At 50.6% G+C, this 17341-nt stretch overlaps 3 protein-coding genes across 7 annotated transcripts; 2 read left to right on the top strand and 1 right to left on the bottom strand.

Moving 5' to 3' along the window:
- The first annotated feature begins 1133 nt into the window (after nucleotides 1-1133).
- Nucleotides 1134-3732, top strand: LOC119274221 (translation initiation factor IF-2-like). Of its 5 annotated transcripts, none has more exons than XM_037554880.1 (6): nucleotides 1134-1249; nucleotides 1324-1436; nucleotides 1570-2239; nucleotides 2342-2521; nucleotides 2605-2696; nucleotides 2809-3732. In XM_037554880.1, exons 3-6 carry the CDS (start codon nucleotides 1595-1597, stop codon nucleotides 3533-3535), a joined length of 1644 nt encoding a protein of 547 aa, XP_037410777.1. In that variant the 5' UTR covers nucleotides 1134-1249; nucleotides 1324-1436; nucleotides 1570-1594; the 3' UTR covers nucleotides 3536-3732. The 5 variants fall into 5 exon arrangements, with proteins under 5 accessions (XP_037410777.1, XP_037410775.1, XP_037410779.1 ...); XM_037554881.1 differs by having other exon boundaries at nucleotides 1211-1249; nucleotides 1353-1436; nucleotides 1573-2239; XM_037554878.1 differs by having other exon boundaries at nucleotides 1324-2239.
- A 7699-nt stretch (nucleotides 3733-11431) lies between these two features.
- Nucleotides 11432-12924, bottom strand: LOC119282805 (phenylcoumaran benzylic ether reductase POP1-like). Its single transcript, XM_037562883.1, has 5 exons — nucleotides 12919-12924; nucleotides 12405-12542; nucleotides 12072-12315; nucleotides 11775-11978; nucleotides 11432-11675 (listed from the first exon to the last, which is right to left on the bottom strand). Exons 1-5 carry the CDS (start codon nucleotides 12922-12924, stop codon nucleotides 11509-11511), a joined length of 759 nt encoding a protein of 252 aa, XP_037418780.1. The 3' UTR covers nucleotides 11432-11508.
- A 66-nt stretch (nucleotides 12925-12990) lies between these two features.
- Nucleotides 12991-14895, top strand: LOC119280378 (cleavage and polyadenylation specificity factor subunit 6-like). Its single transcript, XM_037561244.1, has 2 exons — nucleotides 12991-14285; nucleotides 14522-14895. Exon 1 carries the CDS (start codon nucleotides 13391-13393, stop codon nucleotides 14240-14242), a length of 852 nt encoding a protein of 283 aa, XP_037417141.1. The 5' UTR covers nucleotides 12991-13390; the 3' UTR covers nucleotides 14243-14285; nucleotides 14522-14895.
- The last annotated feature ends 2446 nt before the right edge of the window (nucleotides 14896-17341 follow it).

Below are 17341 nucleotides of genomic sequence, written 5' to 3'. Positions count from 1 at the left end.
CCAAAAAAGGTGGCGATTGGATCGAACTGCCGACCTTACCATTCTAAGGGAAGTGCAGCCGACCAGCCCAGTCTTCTGCTTATGCACACCTACTTCATTTTTTTCTTCAGTTCGGTTTGTTCTTTTTCTTTCCCCTTATTTTTTTCTATTTCTTTTTTGTTTTCTTTAATGCATGGTTTTCAAAAGTTCGTGAATCTTTTTGAATTCTCATTTTCTTTTCTTTTTGCGTTTTTCTATTTTTTTCATTTCTCTAAAGTCAACGCTTGACCACTCAATTGGTCGACAGCAACCAATCAAACAACTCTTGTGTGGGCAACCAGGTGGGGGCGACCGGTGAAGCGATCGGGCACTCGCCACATGGGCCAGCCCAGGACCAGGTGGCTGTGAAGCGCCAATTAGGAAATCAACGGAGCCTTCCATGTAGTGAGCGCTACTAGCCGACTCAGTTCTAGAGCCCTCAAGGCGAGTCGCCCATAGAAAAAAAAAACCGTGAAATCCCCATTAAAAGGGAAAGAAATCAAAATAAGAAAGCCCATAGTATTTGAAAATGTGATTTAGAAAAATATTAAACATGTATAAAAAAAAGTTCCCGGTGTATAAAACAAAGTACAAGGTATATGGAAACAAGTAGATATCGAAATTAATATTTCAAACAATGTTGACCATGCATTTAAAAATAGTATTGTGTATACAAAAAAATGATCCTGGTATGTAAGAAAAATGTGCACGTGTATGAAAAAAGTTTACATCAGAATATATGTTTGAAAAACATGTTTATCATGTATTTCATATTTTAAGGGGATATATAAAGATGTTATATACGTATACAAAAATGTGCAACGTGTATGAAATATCAAAAAGAAGCATCTAAACATATATTGTTGCATTTTTATAGGAAAAAAAACAGAGCACAGGTCACGTGACAGGTGGCAGGGGCAGCGCCGTCATTTCGGCCCGAGCTCAGAGCCGACCGTTGAGCAACGTTCCAATTTCGTTTTTCTCTTCTTCTCCCCTCTCCAGTCGCCGCCGCACGCCCCGCCTCATTCTTCTTTACCGTTCGTTGCTCCCTCCCCCGAGCAGCTCCAATCTTTCTCTCCAGCTCCCTCCCCCACCCCCCGCCACCAGCTTCTCCGTCCGTCCCCTCCCCGTCGGCGGAAAGCTCCCGTCAGAGGCTCTCTCCGGCTGTCAATTCGTCGGCGGACGGCTCACCGGCGAGGAGATCAAGCAGCCACCCCGTCTCCTCTCCAAGGTACTGACCAGTCCATCCCCTGTCTGCCCCGCTCGACGCCGCCATGATTGATCGATTTCCTTTCCTGCAAGAAGATTTCTGATCTGCCCTCTTCTTGAAAAAGGCAAGAATTGAACCGCCCAAGGCTTCCCTTTCCCCGAATCGGCCGGGGTTTCCTCCGATCCGCGTCGTTCGGGGGCAAGATCGGGTGCGAATTCATGCGCCCCGCAGTAAAATTCAGCCTGGATCAAGAACGCGTTGCTGTTTCCTGTCCAAGAACAGAGCATTTCATTCTTTCTTTCTTTCTTGCCATCCCCTCACCAATAGTTTTCCGATCTCAGCAGATCACATCGTCGGCGGCCGGCCATGGCGACGCTGTCGGCGGGCGTGCTCCTGAAGCTGCTGGACGGGATGAAGACGGGCGCGGCGAAGCCGGTGGGCGAGCACCGGACGGCGGTGCTGCAGGTGACGGACATCGTGCCGGCGGAGATGGACGAGGTGGACCTCTTCCCCAAGCACGGCCGCTTCTACGTCAAGGTCTCCGACTCCTCCCACTCCATCTACGCCACGCTACCCCCCGCGCAGGCCGACCTCGTGCTCGCCAACAAGCTCAGCCTCGGCCAGTTCCTCCACGTCGACCGCCTCGACCCGGGCTCCCCCGTCCCCGTCGTCGTCGGCGCCAGGCCCATCCCCGGGCGCCACCCGCTCGTCGTCGGCACCCCCGAGCCCCTCGCCAGGAAGCCCGCCGCGCCGCGCAGGGGCTCCTGGGGCCCCGAGAACCATGGTGGCGCCACGGTGGCGTCGCCCAAGGTCGTCAGGCCCATCGCGCTCTGCTTCGAGGAGAGGACGCCCGTCAAGGAGCGCCCCTCGCCGGCGCGCAGCTCGGTGTCTTCCGTCAGGAAGAGCACCAGCGTCATGCCGAGGTTGGTGACACGCAGCCGGAGCTTCGTCGCCGACCGCGGCGACCCCCCTCCGCCGCCCAACAAGATCCCCAAGAGCCCCTTGGCACCCGTATGTTCCTCCTGCTCTGCACACCTGAACTGAACTGAACATTTTTTCCATGGCTTCTGAAGCTGCTGAAGTTAACTGAAGATAAGCTGTGTGTGTGTGCAGGAGAAGAGCTCCATGAGCTGCACGGCCGTGCGCACGATGAGCAGGAGGCCCAGGGAGGAGGAGCCCTCCTCGCCGGTCTCCGACGACGACGCCGGCAGCACCGCCACGTCCTCCAAGCGGCGGCCCTCGTCGTCGGCCGCCCGCGTGCCCGTGCCGGTGAAGCTCAGCTCCCTCGGCAAGGTGTGCGATCGTCAGATATTCAGAATTTCTGTCAGTTGTTCTATCTCAACTCTGAACTCTGAACTGAAATTTTGTCATGTCAGGAGGCCATGGAGCAGCGGGAGCAGGCGCAGAAGGCGGCGCTGGAGGCGCTGCGCAACGCGTCGGCGACGGACAACGTCGTCAGGATCTACAAGTATGTCCTCCATCAATTCCTCATTGCGATCTTGAGTGACACTGTCTGTCTGTCTGCCACGAGCTGAGCTCACCAGAATGAATGAATGTGTTTGGTCTCGTTTTGTTGCCAGGATGTTCGCCGACGTGAGCAAGGCGGCGAGGCCGGACGCGCCCGCGGCCTGCTTCGACGGCTTCCTCAGCTTCCACCAGGAGGCCGCGCAGGCCGTGGCCGACATCGAGTCCATCCAGGCGGCCACCTCCATGGCCGCTGCGGCCACCAGCGACGTGCTCGCCGAGGCGACGCCGGCGCCGAACGTGCTGCAGGAGATCGCGCAGAACAGGGCCACGACGCCGGCGAGGCGGCGGGGCCTGCTCGGGTTCGGCGGCGTGTCCAAGTCGGTGTCCTTCGCGCCGGGCACGCTCCAGGACCCTTCGTCGCGGCAGGACGGCGGCGGCGCCCGGAGCTCCAGCGCCAGCAGGAAGTGCCTCGGGACGCCCGTCGACGGCGGCGACGACAAGAGCAAGAGGTCGTCCGCTCCTGCCGGAGTAGCAGTGGTGGCGGTGGCGCAGTCGCCTCTGGGGTCGTCGCTGAGGATGGCGAGGCAGATGCAGGCGGAGGCCGGGGGCTGGTTCATGGAGTTCCTGGAGGCGGCGCTGGAGGCCGGGCTGAAGAAGAAGCGCACGAGCAGCAGTGGGAAGCCGGGGGCGACGGGGGCGCAGAGCTGCCCGCAGTCGCTGGTGCTGCGCGTGATCAACTGGGTGGAGATGGAGCAGAGCGGCGGCGAGAGCCGGAAGGCCGGGCACCCCAGGGCGGCCGCCATCGCCAGGAAGCTTAGGATCAAGGCCAAGAACCCCTGAGCTGAGGCCCTCTTTCCTTGATCACAATTGCTCATCAGTGAGCACTCAAGAAGGAACACTGAAGCTCTTGTTCGGTTCTTTGGAGTATGTATGAATCAATCAAATCAAAATTCGTTATTCTTTCCACAGCTAATTTTGTGCTTGTGCATTGTTTTTTGTTGTATGAATGAGCCAAAATTCGACGAGTTGTCACAACATACCAACTAAAGTTGAGTGTTACTCCCTCCGTCCCGTAATATAAGAGCGTTTTTAACATCAAAACAGTTTGGTGTTCCTAAGAGCAAGTCAGTAGAAATTCTTGATTTTTTTATGATTAGAGTAAGTCAGTAGAAATGTCTGAAACTTGACAAAATTCCATGGTGATTAGGCACAGGAATCCATCCTAGGAGTGTGACTTAAAACAACTTGGGCACAAGAAAGTTTGACTCAAAACAAACATATTGCTAAGTTTGGAACAATGCTACTTTACATATGCCGTTGATCATCTAGTGCATCAAGAATCCAAAGAAAAATAAGCATGTCTGAGGATATCGCTAGCTGGATTCCCACCCGCACAGAGTTCTCACTCTTTGTTGACCCGTGTCTTGAAGGGGCATTGAAACAAGAGACGCGTGAGAGTTGGTTGATATAGATTCATGTACGCAAGAGATGTATGAAAAGTGCTTTCACGTGATGTGACTTAATTTGAATAAAAATATGTATATTATTCAGATTTGCTCAAATTAGTTTAATCCAATCGCGGTGGGTGAACGAACGTATGATCCATTCATGCGCGTCCAAATGATTGTATTTTGTCACCGTCTTTTCCGTCGCCGCCGTGTGTTCTTAATTTAGTGTTAATAACTGCACGTGGGCACATTATGTTTGAAAGAGAGATCTAAAAAATGTACTCCCTCCGTCCCGAACAGGATGTCTCAACTTTATCTAAATTTGTATGCGGGGCATCCATGGGCGTGGGGGCACCTGCCCAGATCTGGATCGCTGGCGGCGCGTGGCGGCGGCATGGTGATGGGCAGTGGCGGCGGTTCTGCAAGGCCCGCGGGCAGGAGTGACGGTCACAGGCACCGGAGCAGCAGGCACCAGGTCAGTGCCGGACTCTGTGATTGTAGGCACATGTCCGTCCCGAAGAGCCAGTGGAAGAGGCGGGCAGCGGAATGGGGAAGAAGTCTTCGAACGGGGCAAATGCCCCCCCCCCCCCAAGGTTTGAACAAATTTTATGAAGAATTCCTTTTATAGGAGAGCATAGATGAGAATATATTTGGCGCCCCTCCTCACCCCAACACTCGTATTCTGTCTTTGGCCTTCCGTCGATAGATTTCGTCTAGCCCCGGCACTGCATACTAGTATACAATTTATGAAAAAATGTATCAATAAGTTTGATTTTGCAACTCATATTTTGTCTTTGGCCCTCCTCGGCAGATTTCGTCTAGCTCTACCGCTGCACACTAGAATATAATTTAACAAAAAAACATATCAACAATTGGCTGGCTCAATAATCATCATGATGAAGATCGGCTGCTATTGCTCAGTTTATGTGTTCGTTCAAAAGCGTAAGCTCATGCATTTTATCTACACTAAAGACAGTTCAAGAACATTTTACATAAAGCACAACAGAAAGAAGATAAGTAGTTACCCACATGCGAAGAGAAAATAACAGGCATGCACCCTGTTGCTACCGAATGCTGGGTATTAGGTCCAGACGGTGCGCCCAAATACAATTGAGGGAGCTTCTAGTCAGTTATCTTTTTCTTTTTTGTTTGTTTGTTTTAGAACGGTTTTGTTTGCTTTTCTATTTTCTGTTCTACTTTCTAAATTTTATTTTTATTTTTTCCTTTTTTACTTTTATTTTTATTTTTCAAATTTAGAACTTTTTCACAAATTCGTAAGATTGTTTTAAAATTTGTTGAACTTTTTTCAACGCTATGAACTTTTTCCCTCAGACATGTGAACCACTTTTCAGATCCATGATTTTTTTTAATCCATGAACTTTATATTAAAATCAATGAAAATCTTTCAAAATCATGAATTTGTTTTCAAAAATCTATGAACTTTTTTCAAATTTCATCTTAGTTTTTGTTTAATTTTTCGATATTAGTGAAGTTTTGAAACCTTTTTCAGATTTGTGATTTTTTGTTCAAAAATATGAACCATTTAAAAATTTATGATTGTTGTTTTTTGTTCAACATATTTGCTGTTCTTTGCCTGAAATCAATAATCTCTTACACAGGGTATGCACAAATAGTACTGAATTAAACACCGCACTTTGTGGTTGTTGTTTGGTTCACAAAGGAACAGTTCTAGAATGGGAGAATAAGTCCCTCTGTTATGACTAAACCCATTTGTTTTCTTTAGATCATTCCTTGTATTTTTTTTGTGTCATGTTGAATGCTTCGTAGCATCTGTATTTTTTTGTGTCATGTTGAATACAGCGCAGCATCGCCCAGCTCCTCCTCGATCCTCAGAAGCTGTTCCGATTGGAAAAAGAAAAAACGGTTAGTGTGACTTTTTTTAAACTAAAAAAAATGCTGCTGAAACAAAACATGAACACGACGAGGCTTGAATGGACAGATTACGCTAATGAACCATGGGATTAAATAATTTATTTAATCATTTGCAAGAAGGTTTTGGCCAACAAAGTATCCAGCATTGCTTCAGCACCACATACAAGAATAAAGAATTAGAGGAGAGCTATTTGCATGGTTGTAGTACTTGGCAAGACACTCTCGGTCTTAATCTGCCCCTGTTGCAGACGAAGAAACACTGCTCAGTCATCAATCCAAAGGAGAAGGTAGCGAGTGTTATGAGTAAAATGCGCGGATATTACAGAATCATACCGTGGACAAACCAATGGCCAAATCAGCAAAGAATGTGTCCTCAGTCTCACCACTTGGCTGCAGACAGCAAAGGGACATAAGCATACTGCAGAACTGGTAACAAGAGAATTAGAACGTGATGGGCAACAAGGCGGCAGGGATCCAATTAGGGACTACATGACATGGAAAGGATGAACAATCAGAACGTGCAGAAAATCATACATAAAGATGCATCACTTGTCTCTGAAGAAAGGTTCAGTTTTTTTTGACACAGATAATTAACTAATTCAGCCAGATCAAGAACACAAGCGTAGAGCATGAGAGGGAGAGGGAGACCTTGCAGAGTCGGAGCAGCGGCGGAAGAAGCAGACTCGGAGGTGGTGCTGACGTCCATCCATGCTGCATCGGGCCAAATCGAAACCACCGACATGGCGGCGGCTGCTGCTGGCCTCCATGCTCTGCTATGGGTGAAGAAGCAGAGATCAACAGGGGAGTCCTCCATGGCAGCGGCTGCGGGACCGGCTGTGGAGGCGGCCAGCTTCCGCGGCCTCGGCGAGGGGCTAGCACGGGGAGGTGCCCCGCGCGCTCGCATTGCGGTGTACAAGTCCCTCTGGACCACCGCGGCCGGCACCACCATTGGTAGCACGGTGGCCATTCTCGCGGCCATCGACGACGTGATCTACGATGGAGCGGACGTCTTGTCTCACTACTAGGGAAAGCCCTAGTAGTAGCGCGGGTTTTGAGGCTATCAGCAGCGCGGGCAGCCGCGCTACTACTACGGCGCTACAGCTAACTGTTAGTAGTAACGCTGTCCGCACTCACGCTACTACTGTTGACTATATCAGCAGTGCTTTTCTGGAATGCGCTACTATTAATTAGCTGTAGCGGTTTCCTAGCCCCTCGCTACTGCTATATCTTTCGCCATTTCCCCCCGCTTCCTACCCCGTTTCTGTTTCAATAAACTGCAACTTCCAGATACTAGATACTACTAGATATCAATTTCATAAAGCATTATAGGTACTAGGTAGTATTACTAGATAACAATTTCATATATAGTCAACATGCATCCTCAAGAAGTACTAGATGATATCGACGACGATCATCATATGTAGTTCTAGATGATATCAACGACGATCATCATATGTAGTTCTAGATGATATAGCCACACACACACATATGTAGTTCTAGATGATATCGACGACGATCATCATCCTCAAGCCTGGGCGGTGGGTGTTCCTGATAGTAATTAGGATGACCTGTGCAACATGAAGATTATTGCCAATGAGGAATCTCTTCCATCCAACCGAGTTTAAGTGTATGCGACCGTCCGTGTCCATGCGGTAAGTACAGGTTGTGACGGAGCCCCTTGCGATAAGGCGTAGTCCAGCCGAGCCTTCTTCATCGGGCTCGATACCACAACTCACAGATAGACTCTTTGGCAATTTTTGAATAACAGAAACATATCAATTAATAAATACCCTCGCACATACTCTTGCAAATATATTTCTATTAAGTATGGATTTCTACACTATCAAAAGACACAGTACTATACATTTGTACTAAGCACGAATTCTACTAATAAGTATATATTGATTATCTACACTATTAATAGTTCCTTAGATTCTACACTAATAAGCATGTGATCGGACTCTACACTAAAGCATATCATCAACTAGATTTCACACAGCATATCATTGGACTCTACACTAAGCATATCATCGTATAATTTGCATTTGTAAGTATAACATACCATATCATGTCAATCGACCATGGTACTTGTCAGGCGGGTCACGAATGGCACCCCGACAAAGTCATCACGTGGCGGAATTATGTCCCATAGATTGCACACCTCCTCCTCGCTCAGCCTCATTCTTTGAGCTACGATGGCTTCATGAAGTGGGTCCTCATCATCTTCATTGAGTGAGTCCTCATTATCTTCATCATCTTCGTCATCTTCATCATCTTCGACCAGGGTCATATAAATGACAGCCAGCTTGGGTGTTCTGCTCTGAAGGAGAAGCTGATCAACTCACCACCAGTAAGACGCATGCGGGCGAGGAAACGGGCCCATCCATCTCCTCCAATCTGTGACATATTGCGTCCTTTCTCGACCTCCATAGTGTACGACCCCCCTAGGAGCCTCAAATGTCACAGTGTCTCCTGTCAGCTTGTTGAATTTTAACCTCACATTGCATGGGACGATCTGTGTAAAAAAAAGCAAAATGACACAATGCAGTATTGCCAACACTAAAAATAAAATAGTTGTCACATTTCATATAATTTCTTACCGCCGCATGACGAAAAGTCGGCTGGAAGTAGATGTCGAACAACTTGCCACTTGTAAGGCTGTTGGCGCACCTTGACTTGCACAGTCGACATGGTGGTGGTGGTGGTGATGCCATTTTTCTAAAGCAATATGAGCAAAGTATTAACGACCCATTTCACAGGAAAGAAAAACAGTAGCATGTGATATTTTTGGTTCTTCTTCAGTTACATTTTCATAGCTTACTAACACCTTCTAGAATAGAACCAACAGCTAGCAGGCAAATGCCAAATCTTTCCTAGTAAGATTTGGTTCTTCTTCCGCGAGAAGCAATTTGATTATTCTTCCGCGAGAAGCAATTTGATGGACAATTATAATCCTAAGATCTAGCTAGGTGGTGCCAAATCTTCAGAGCTATCAACTAGCACTAAATCAACTAAATCAAAATGTTCTATAAATCAACTAAATCAACTAGGCTACTAAATCAACTAAATCAAAATATTCTAAATCAACTAAATCAAAATGTTGCATATGAAATAGCCTACTAAATCAAAATGTAGCAGGGAGGAGGGGTTGTGGATGGAGGGGGGAGGAGGGAGAAGGAGGGGCGACTGGAGGAGGGAGGAGAGAGTAGAACGGAGGAGGAAGGCGGAGCGAGGAGGGGCCGGCCGGCGGCGAGTGGAGGGAGGACGGAGGAGGAGGGCGGTACCGAGTCCAGCGAGGAGGAGGAGGTGACGGCGGCGCAGAGGGAGGAGGGGTAGGCGACGACGGCCGGCGAGGTCGAGGGCGGCCGGCGGGGGAGGACCGGCGTGGGGGGTTGAGCGGGAGATCGAGTGAATGTGAGTGTGAGTGGATCGGATAGAGGAGTGCGCTACTGCTACATAGCAGCAGCGCCTTATTTTAAAACACGCTGCTGGTAAGATTCTGTGTATAGACTTTTTCCTAACAGTATATCTCCCTCATTTCCATGGACAAGAACTCATTTGGCGCTTTGCATGCGGTTCAAAAGAGGATAACGGTGGTGTATGGAGGTGGCAACGACGGTCCGAAACCACAGACGGTTATGAATACTTCGCCATGGGTCATCACCATGGCGACGAGCAAGGTTGATCGGTCATTTCCCACAGTGATCACGCTCAGAAACAAGCAACAAGTAGTGGTACGTACCTACATAATTGATGGTGGAAACATGAACATATCTAAAGAACCACAAGGGAGTGTATACATTAAAATTCTTCAGCAAACTAACTCTCGCCGTTCTGTTTTGCAGGGACAATCCCTCTATTACCAAGCCAAGAACTTATCCGGGAGTAGTTTCACAGATCTTGAATTTACTAACCAGCCGTAAGTTAATTCAGCTACCTGTTTATTTGTTTTTTATGTAGGGGCAATTCCAAAGCTAACTTCACTTTGCACTTTTAGGTGTACTGCTGATGTACTTAATGGCATGGACGTAATAGGGATAATCCTTGTCTGCTTACCATTGCCAGGTGATCAAGTTGCGCTCACAACATTGAGTATTTTCGGGCAGGCGCACTAGTAGAAAACATGGCTTTTGTTCGGGCCTGGCCAGCCCATTAGTCCCGGTTCAGTCACGAACCGGGACCCATGAGGAATTCTTCCCGGTTCGTGAGCCCGGGGGCCGGCCGGGGCCTCGTGGGCATTGGTCCCGATTCGTATGGACCCATTTGTCCCGGTTCCAGGCATGAACCGGGACCAATGGTCCTCGCTCCTGGCCCACAACCATTGGTCCTGGTTCGTGCCTGGAACCGGAACAGAATGCTGGGCTTTAGTCCCGGTTTCTGTCACGAACCGGAACAAATGAGTTGCCTATATATACCCCATCGACACAGCAGAGCACTTCACAGTGCTCTGTTTTTTCTGGCCGGCGAGGGGAGGGCATTTGGGTGCTCTAGCTCACCTCCTATGCACATGAGGTGTTCGATGAAATGTCCGAGCCACACTAGTTAATCTTTCTGGCTGGCAGTGGGTTAGAACCACTGTCTGGCTTCGTACGTACTCCCTTCGTTTTAAAATAGATGATCCAACTTTGTACTACGTAGGATGCGATCATTGGAGTGGTTGACACCGGTCGATATTTAGTTACCACTGCCTGCCTTTGTACGTAGTGAGCAATTGAGTGAACTGCCTCGCATCTCTATATGACATGCAAAAATATGTCGCACGTGTGTTTCAATTGAATTTTGCTAGCACATTTTAGAGGACCGGGACTCCGGGAGATAACTATAATATTGATTCAATGACCCGCTAGGACCAAGTGCTCTAATTATTTCCTAGTCAGACCGAGCCGGTCACTCCCATTTTAACATCCTCTCTAGGTAAGTTGATGTGCTTTCCATCCTCTCTAGGTTCTCCACTGGGCAATGCACAAATTATGGCGGCATCACAATCTACTTTCAACCACTATCGAAAGACCTCATCCTACGCTGCATGAACTATCACCATCGTTTGGTTGCAGTCATGACCAGCACAGAGCCAGACGCCGCACGAGGGAGGCCGGGAGGAGGAGCTTGGGGTCGGGCACTGGTGGTGGCATCGTACAGGCAGCGGCGGCACTTGGGCCTGGGTGGGCAAGATCTGGCCTCGAAACGTTTTCTTAATTTAAAAGGACTGCAGGTTGTATTACTGAAAAATACAGAGGGGTTTTAGCAAAAGCGCGATGACGGTGAGCGGGCGGGCAGAAGCGATAATCGCTTTATTATTGGGGAAGGATATATAAACTAGCCTATACACGGCCACAAATCATGTTTTTTTTAGCAAGGCACGCATAGGTTCTTTTTTCTTTCTGGTGAATTTACACATAAGACCACACACATGATTGGATTTGGAGAGGCCACTGCTCCATCATCTTTATTGCTCCATCCAGCCAAGAAGTGTCAGAGGAGGCGGTCCAGGTACTCGTCGACGGTGGTGTACTTCACGTCAGGGTACAGCTCGGTGGCCTCGACGCCAAAGGACGGCTCGATGTCGAAGTTGGCTTGGTCGCCCCTCACCAAGACGGAGAGCGAGTGGGACAACATCATGTTGAGAGGGTATGCCGCCTCTGCATAGTCACACATGCATGTCAACAAAGAATGGTCAGTCAGAGATGCTACGAGTACATTCTCAAGGGAGGCACAATGATGGGATGGATGTACCCTACCCTTGATCAACATGAGGAGATCCGCCTCTGGGATGCGTGCGATCTGGAAAGTCCTTCCTGCTTTCTTCTCCCACAGTGCGATGAGCTCGTTGTGGGACACGATGTTCGCCGGCGGCCTCATGTACAGGATCTTGTTCAGGGTCCTCGTATCCTCGATCGCTCTCACCGTGTAGGCAGCTATGTCCTCTTCCACCACAAACACCCCTGCATGCGTGCATCAATAGTACAGATCAACACATGATGTAACTGACAGCGCGGATTTACAGTGGCAGGAAAAAGGATATGATGCGTGATTACCTTTTGCATCTCCATCGCCTAGGACAGTGATCTTGTCGGACGGAGGACCAACGCCAAGAGCCGTAACATCGCCGATGCTCACAAGGTAGGTTTCGGCAAACCCGTTGCAGCAGACATATGTATGAGGTATACCCTCCTCCTCGATCAGACGGCGAAGGCTGATTTTACCAGCGTATAGTGTGGCTGCTGGATCCACGGTGTGAACCCGCTCTGGGTCAGAGCCGAACTCAGACGGCAGGAACCTCTGTGCAGCAACTCTGATTCAGCAATTGATCGATTTGCATCCATCGTTCGATCAACAAATAAAGAAGACAAAATGATAATCTCACTGACCTTAATGACGTTGCCGGCCTCCTTGATGGCCATGAAAATCCTCGTCTGCTCGTCGAGCTGACAGGTCCCCACAACCGAGATCACGACATCTGCACCCTTGATGGCATTTACGAGGCTGTCGTGGTCAAATAAATCTCCCTACTCTTTTCGCAAAAAAATAATATAAATAAATAAATAAATCTCCCTACTCATCAGCTGACAGAAAAAAAAATTAGAATCCACACATAAAACTGTGAAAAACAAAGAGTAGCTGAAAGTGTTAGACTGAATACCGCTTCTACAGGCTACTCAACGACTGCATCTATCCATGCAGCATGCAACGTCGGCCAGTCCTACTAGATAGGATCTCTAACTGTAATTGGTTACAGTGTGTGCGTGCGTGTGTATCTTCTTCTCCTCATCCTTCCTGTAACTCTATATATTGTACCCCTTGAGGATGAATACAACGCGCTGATTACTTCTTCTTTATGCACACTAAATACATTCTACATGGTATCAGATTAGATCCTTCGGCCTCCATGGCTCCTACCACACCTGCCACCGGCGCGGCCACCCTCGGTGCTCTCTCCGATGGCACCAGCGCCTCCACGGCCGCCGGCACTACTGCATCCCTTTCCACTTCCTCAACCTCCTCGTCCGAGTTGGCTGGCTCTACTTCGTCCGGCCCCAACCCGTACGCACTCGGCCTCTTCGGCATCCGCTCCGTGATCGACTACAAGCTCGACCTCCACACCGGTCCGTACTCCACCTGGCACGATGATATGGAGCTGCAGGTTGCCAAGTTCGGCCTTCTCCATCACCTTGAACCTGATGCCGCTGCCCCGCCCGGTGATCCGACCTGGCGCCTCCTCGACCTCGACATCAAATCGTGGATCCTGGCCACGATCTCCGACGAGCTCAAGGCCATGGTGAAGGGCAAGCCCTCCGCGCGCGATGTGTGAGCCGCCATCGAGGCGATCTTCACCGGCAACCAACGCGCTCGCCAGATGCAGCTGACCACGGAGCTCCTCCACCAGGTCCAAGGGAACCAGCCCGTCGCCTCCTACTGCGGCCGTATCAAGGCCATCGGCGACGCGCTCGCCGACGTCGCGCTGCCCCAGTCCGACGACGCGCTCATCGTCGCCCTCATCCGCGGCCTCCACGCCCGTCACAAGATGACGGCCAAAATCATCCAGCGGGAGGCGGCCACGATCTCCTTTGCGGAGGCTCAGAACATGCTCGTCCAGGACGAGACGATGGAGAAGTCCGCCGACCGGCTCACCTCCAACACCGCGCTCCTCTCCGTCAATCGGTCGGCGCCCTCCGGTGGTCACGGCGGCCAGGGGTCCTATGGTGTCTCCGGCGGCCAGGGGTCCTCTGGTGTCTCCGGTGGCTCTTCTAGCGGCGCCCCCAACCCCGGCAGCTACGGCGGAAGTGGCCTCCCGCCCGGTACTCCATCGCCCAATCAAGGTAAACCGAAGCGCAAACGGTTCAGCAACCACGGTGGCTATGGCTGGTCTCCACCGACCGGCGTCCGTCCTTGGACTGGTGTCGTCCAAGCATGGCCGCAGCAGCTTGTTCCTCCACCTCGTCCAGGCAGTGGCGGTGCTCCTTGGCTCCTTGGACCTCGGCCCGTGCCACCCCAGGCGTACACCATGTACGCGCCGCTCCATCCTCCTGCGCCTTATGGTGGTCCGGTGGGCTTTGCGCCATTCCAGTACGGCCAGCCTCCACCACCGCCCACGTTCCAGCATGGTCTTCCCCAACCCGCCTTCGCCCCGCCGACTGCACCCAGCTTCGAGCAGTCCGCTCTGATTGGGGCGCTGCAGGACATGTCGCTCGCCCAGTCCGGCGGCTAGTACGCGGACTCTGGTGCCTCTGCCCACCTCTCGGCAACGCAAGGTATTCTCTCTCACGCTAGCCCTGTTGCTCATCATGCACCGGTTATTGTTGGTAATGGCGATCACCTTCCTGTCACCCACCTCGGTTACTCATTTCTTCCTTCCCTCTCCCGTCCCCTGTATTTACAACATGTCCTTGTTGCCCCAAACGTCATCCACAATTTATTATCTGTCCGTCGCTTTACTACTGATAATCTCGTTTCTATGGAATTTGACCCTTTCGGTGTTTCTGTGAAGGACCTGCGAACCCGGGCTCTTCTTCTCAGATGTAACAGCAGCGGCGACCTCTACCCGATCTTTCCGTCAACATCTACCGACCCGCCCGTCGCGCTCGTCGCCGCCACCTCCGACCTATGGCATCGTCGATTAGGCCATCCTGGCGTTTCTTCCAATTTTAATAAATCTTTCCCTTGTAATAAAACCGACGGCCTATGCCATGCTTGTCAATTAGGAAAACACACGAGATTGCCCTTTAGCTCGTCAACCAGTTTGACTTCCGCTGCATTTGAGCTTGTACACTGTGATCTATGGACAGCACCGATTCCTAGTATATCTGGTTGCAAGTATTATTTGATTATTGTTGACGATTTCACACACTTCATGTGGAGTTTTCCCATGCGTTTCAAATCTGATGTACACCCCGTTCTCTCAAACTTTCATGCCTTTGTTCGCACTCACTTCCATTGCTCCATCGGCACGATCCAATGCGACAACGGCAAGGAGTTTGACAACGTCGCCAATTGCACCCTTCTCGCTCCATTCGGGACTTCTCTCTGCTTTTCTTGTCCCTACACTTCACCACAAAACGGCAAAGCGGAGCGAGCTATCCGAACCACTAATGACGTTATTCGCACCATCCTAATCCAAGCTTCCATGCCACCGCCCTATTGGGCTGAAGCCCTCACCACCGCCACTCATCTTCTTAATATTCGCCCCACAAAACCCCTCTCTCTCTCCACACCGCATGAAGCCCTATTTCGTGTCCCTTCATCGTATGATCATCTACGCGTATATGGTTGCCTCTGTTTTCCAAACATCAGCGCCCAAACCCCGCACAAACTTGCACCACGATCTCTTGCGTGTGTTTTCATTGGCTATGCCACGGAGCACAAAGGCTACCGCTGTCTTGACCCAAAAACACATCGCGTACACATCTCTCGACATGTCACGTTCGATGAGCATAAATTTCCGTTCGACGAAACCCACACGCCCGATCCTCCCTCCTACAATTTCGCCCACGATCACAGCGATCTCCTACTCCTACCCGTCGTGATTTCCCCTCTGCATGGCCTCGATTCCCGTGGCCATGCACGCCCCACCGAACCGCCTACGTCTCCGCAGCCTGGCCCAGCGTCCCCTAGCCCAGCCCAGACTACCGCCTCTTCCTCTCGCTCTGGTCCATCTTCTCCCGAGCCTAGCGCCCCTCCCCCTCGCCGCAACCCTCCCTCTCGCCCCACTAAACCGCCACCGGCGCCATCTACTATCCAAACTAGATCACAGCACGGCGTCTTCCGACCCAAACGGATCTTCGATCTCTCCGTCACCACGCCTCCCTCCCCCATACCCCGCAACTATCGCGCCGCCCTCCTTGACCAGAATTGGTCCGACGCCATGCATGCCGAGTTCACTGCCCTTCTTCAGAATCACACCTGGACACTTGTTCCCAAACCTCCCGGCGCCAACATTGTCTCTGGTAAATGGGTATATCGACACAAATTCCATTCTGACGGTTCCCTCGCTCGTCACAAAGCTAGATGGGTTGTTCGCGGCTTCTCTCAAGAACACGGCATCGACTATGATGAAACATTCTCCCCTGTCGTCAAACCAGCCACAATTCGTATCGTTTTGTCCCTCGCCGTCTCATCTCATTGGCCAATTCATCAACTCGATGTTAAAAATGCGTTTCTTCACGGCACTTTAGCAGAGACTGTATATTGCCAGCAGCCACAGGTATTCGAAGACCCCTCTCGTCCCCACCACGTTTGCCTTCTTCAAAAATCCTTATACGACCTCAAACAAGCTCCTCGCGCGTGGTTCACCAGGTTTTCTTCCTTTATTTCTACCATCGGTTTCTCTGCTTCTAAATCCGATTCCTCCCTATTTACTTCCACTCTTCCACAGCCACTGCCTATATTCTTCTTTATGTCAACGACATAGTCCTCACAGCATCTTCCACTGAATTTCTTCAGCAGGTCATTTCTACTCTCAGCTCAGAATTCTCCATGACAGATCTTGGGCCTCTTAGTCATTTCCTCGGCATCGCTGTCTCTCGCTCTCCCGACGGCCTTCATCTATCTCAACGCCAATATGCCCTTGAACTCGTCCAGCGCGCGGGCATGTCTGAATGTAACCCTGTCACTACTCCCATCGACTCCGGTTCAAAAATTTCCATCAACGACGGCGATCTTTTAGACAACCCTTCCGACTACCGTAGTCTCACCGGCGCCCTTCTCTATCTAACTCTTACCCGTCCCGACATTACCTACGCCGCTCAGCAGGCATGTTTGTTCATGCATGCTCCCCGCTCCGCGCACCTAAATCTTGTCCGACGTATCCTCCGGTATGTCAAAGGTACACTCCACTTCGGCACCTTAATCACTCCCTCCTCCAGCACTTCCCTCACCGCTTACTCGGACGCCGATTGGGCCGGGTGTCCCGACACCCGCCGATCGACCACCGGTTTCTGTGTTTATCTCGGTGACAATCTTATTTCGTGGTCGTCCAAACGCCAACTAACCATGTCCAGGTCTAGTGCTGAAGCAGAATACCGCGCGGTCGCCCATGTCGTGGCTGAGACATGTTGGATCCGACAGCTCCTACAGGAACTTCACCGGCCGCTCGACAAAGCTTCCGTTGTTTATTGCGATAACATTTCTGCAGTGTACCTCAGTGCCAACCCCGTGCAGCACCGCCGTACCAAACACATTGAGATCGATATTCACTTTGTTCGAGACAAGGTTCAGGTTGGCGACATTCGTGTTCTCCATGTGCCCACGTCTATGCAGTTCGCCGATGTGTTTACAAAGGGCCTCTCCTCTACGGCGTTCTTGGACTTCC

Source organism: Triticum dicoccoides, chromosome 3B (genome assembly GCF_002162155.2).
Source record: "Triticum dicoccoides isolate Atlit2015 ecotype Zavitan chromosome 3B, WEW_v2.0, whole genome shotgun sequence".
In the NCBI taxonomy this organism is placed as follows: domain Eukaryota; kingdom Viridiplantae; phylum Streptophyta; class Magnoliopsida; order Poales; family Poaceae; genus Triticum; species Triticum dicoccoides.
Note: the sequence above shows the minus strand (reverse complement) of the source record. Positions and strands in the feature narration are given on the sequence as shown.

Excerpts from the sequence above, each read along its gene's own strand:
- LOC119274221 (XM_037554878.1), top strand. The coding sequence starts at position 1,447 with ATGCGCCCCGCAGTAAAATTCAGCCTGGATCAAGAACGCGTTGCTGTT. Across the intron at positions 2,240-2,341 it reads CCAAGAGCCCCTTGGCACCC|GAGAAGAGCTCCATGAGCTG; the intron begins GTATGTTCCTCC and ends GTGTGTGTGCAG. Across the intron at positions 2,522-2,604 it reads AGCTCAGCTCCCTCGGCAAG|GAGGCCATGGAGCAGCGGGA; the intron begins GTGTGCGATCGT and ends TTGTCATGTCAG.
- LOC119282805 (XM_037562883.1), bottom strand. Across the intron at positions 12,316-12,404 it reads AGGCCGGCAACGTCATTAAG|AGGTTCCTGCCGTCTGAGTT; the intron begins GTCAGTGAGATT and ends GTTGCTGCACAG. Across the intron at positions 11,979-12,071 it reads AGGCGATGGAGATGCAAAAG|GGGTGTTTGTGGTGGAAGAG; the intron begins GTAATCACGCAT and ends GCACGCATGCAG.
- LOC119280378 (XM_037561244.1), top strand. The coding sequence starts at position 13,391 with ATGCAGCTGACCACGGAGCTCCTCCACCAGGTCCAAGGGAACCAGCCC.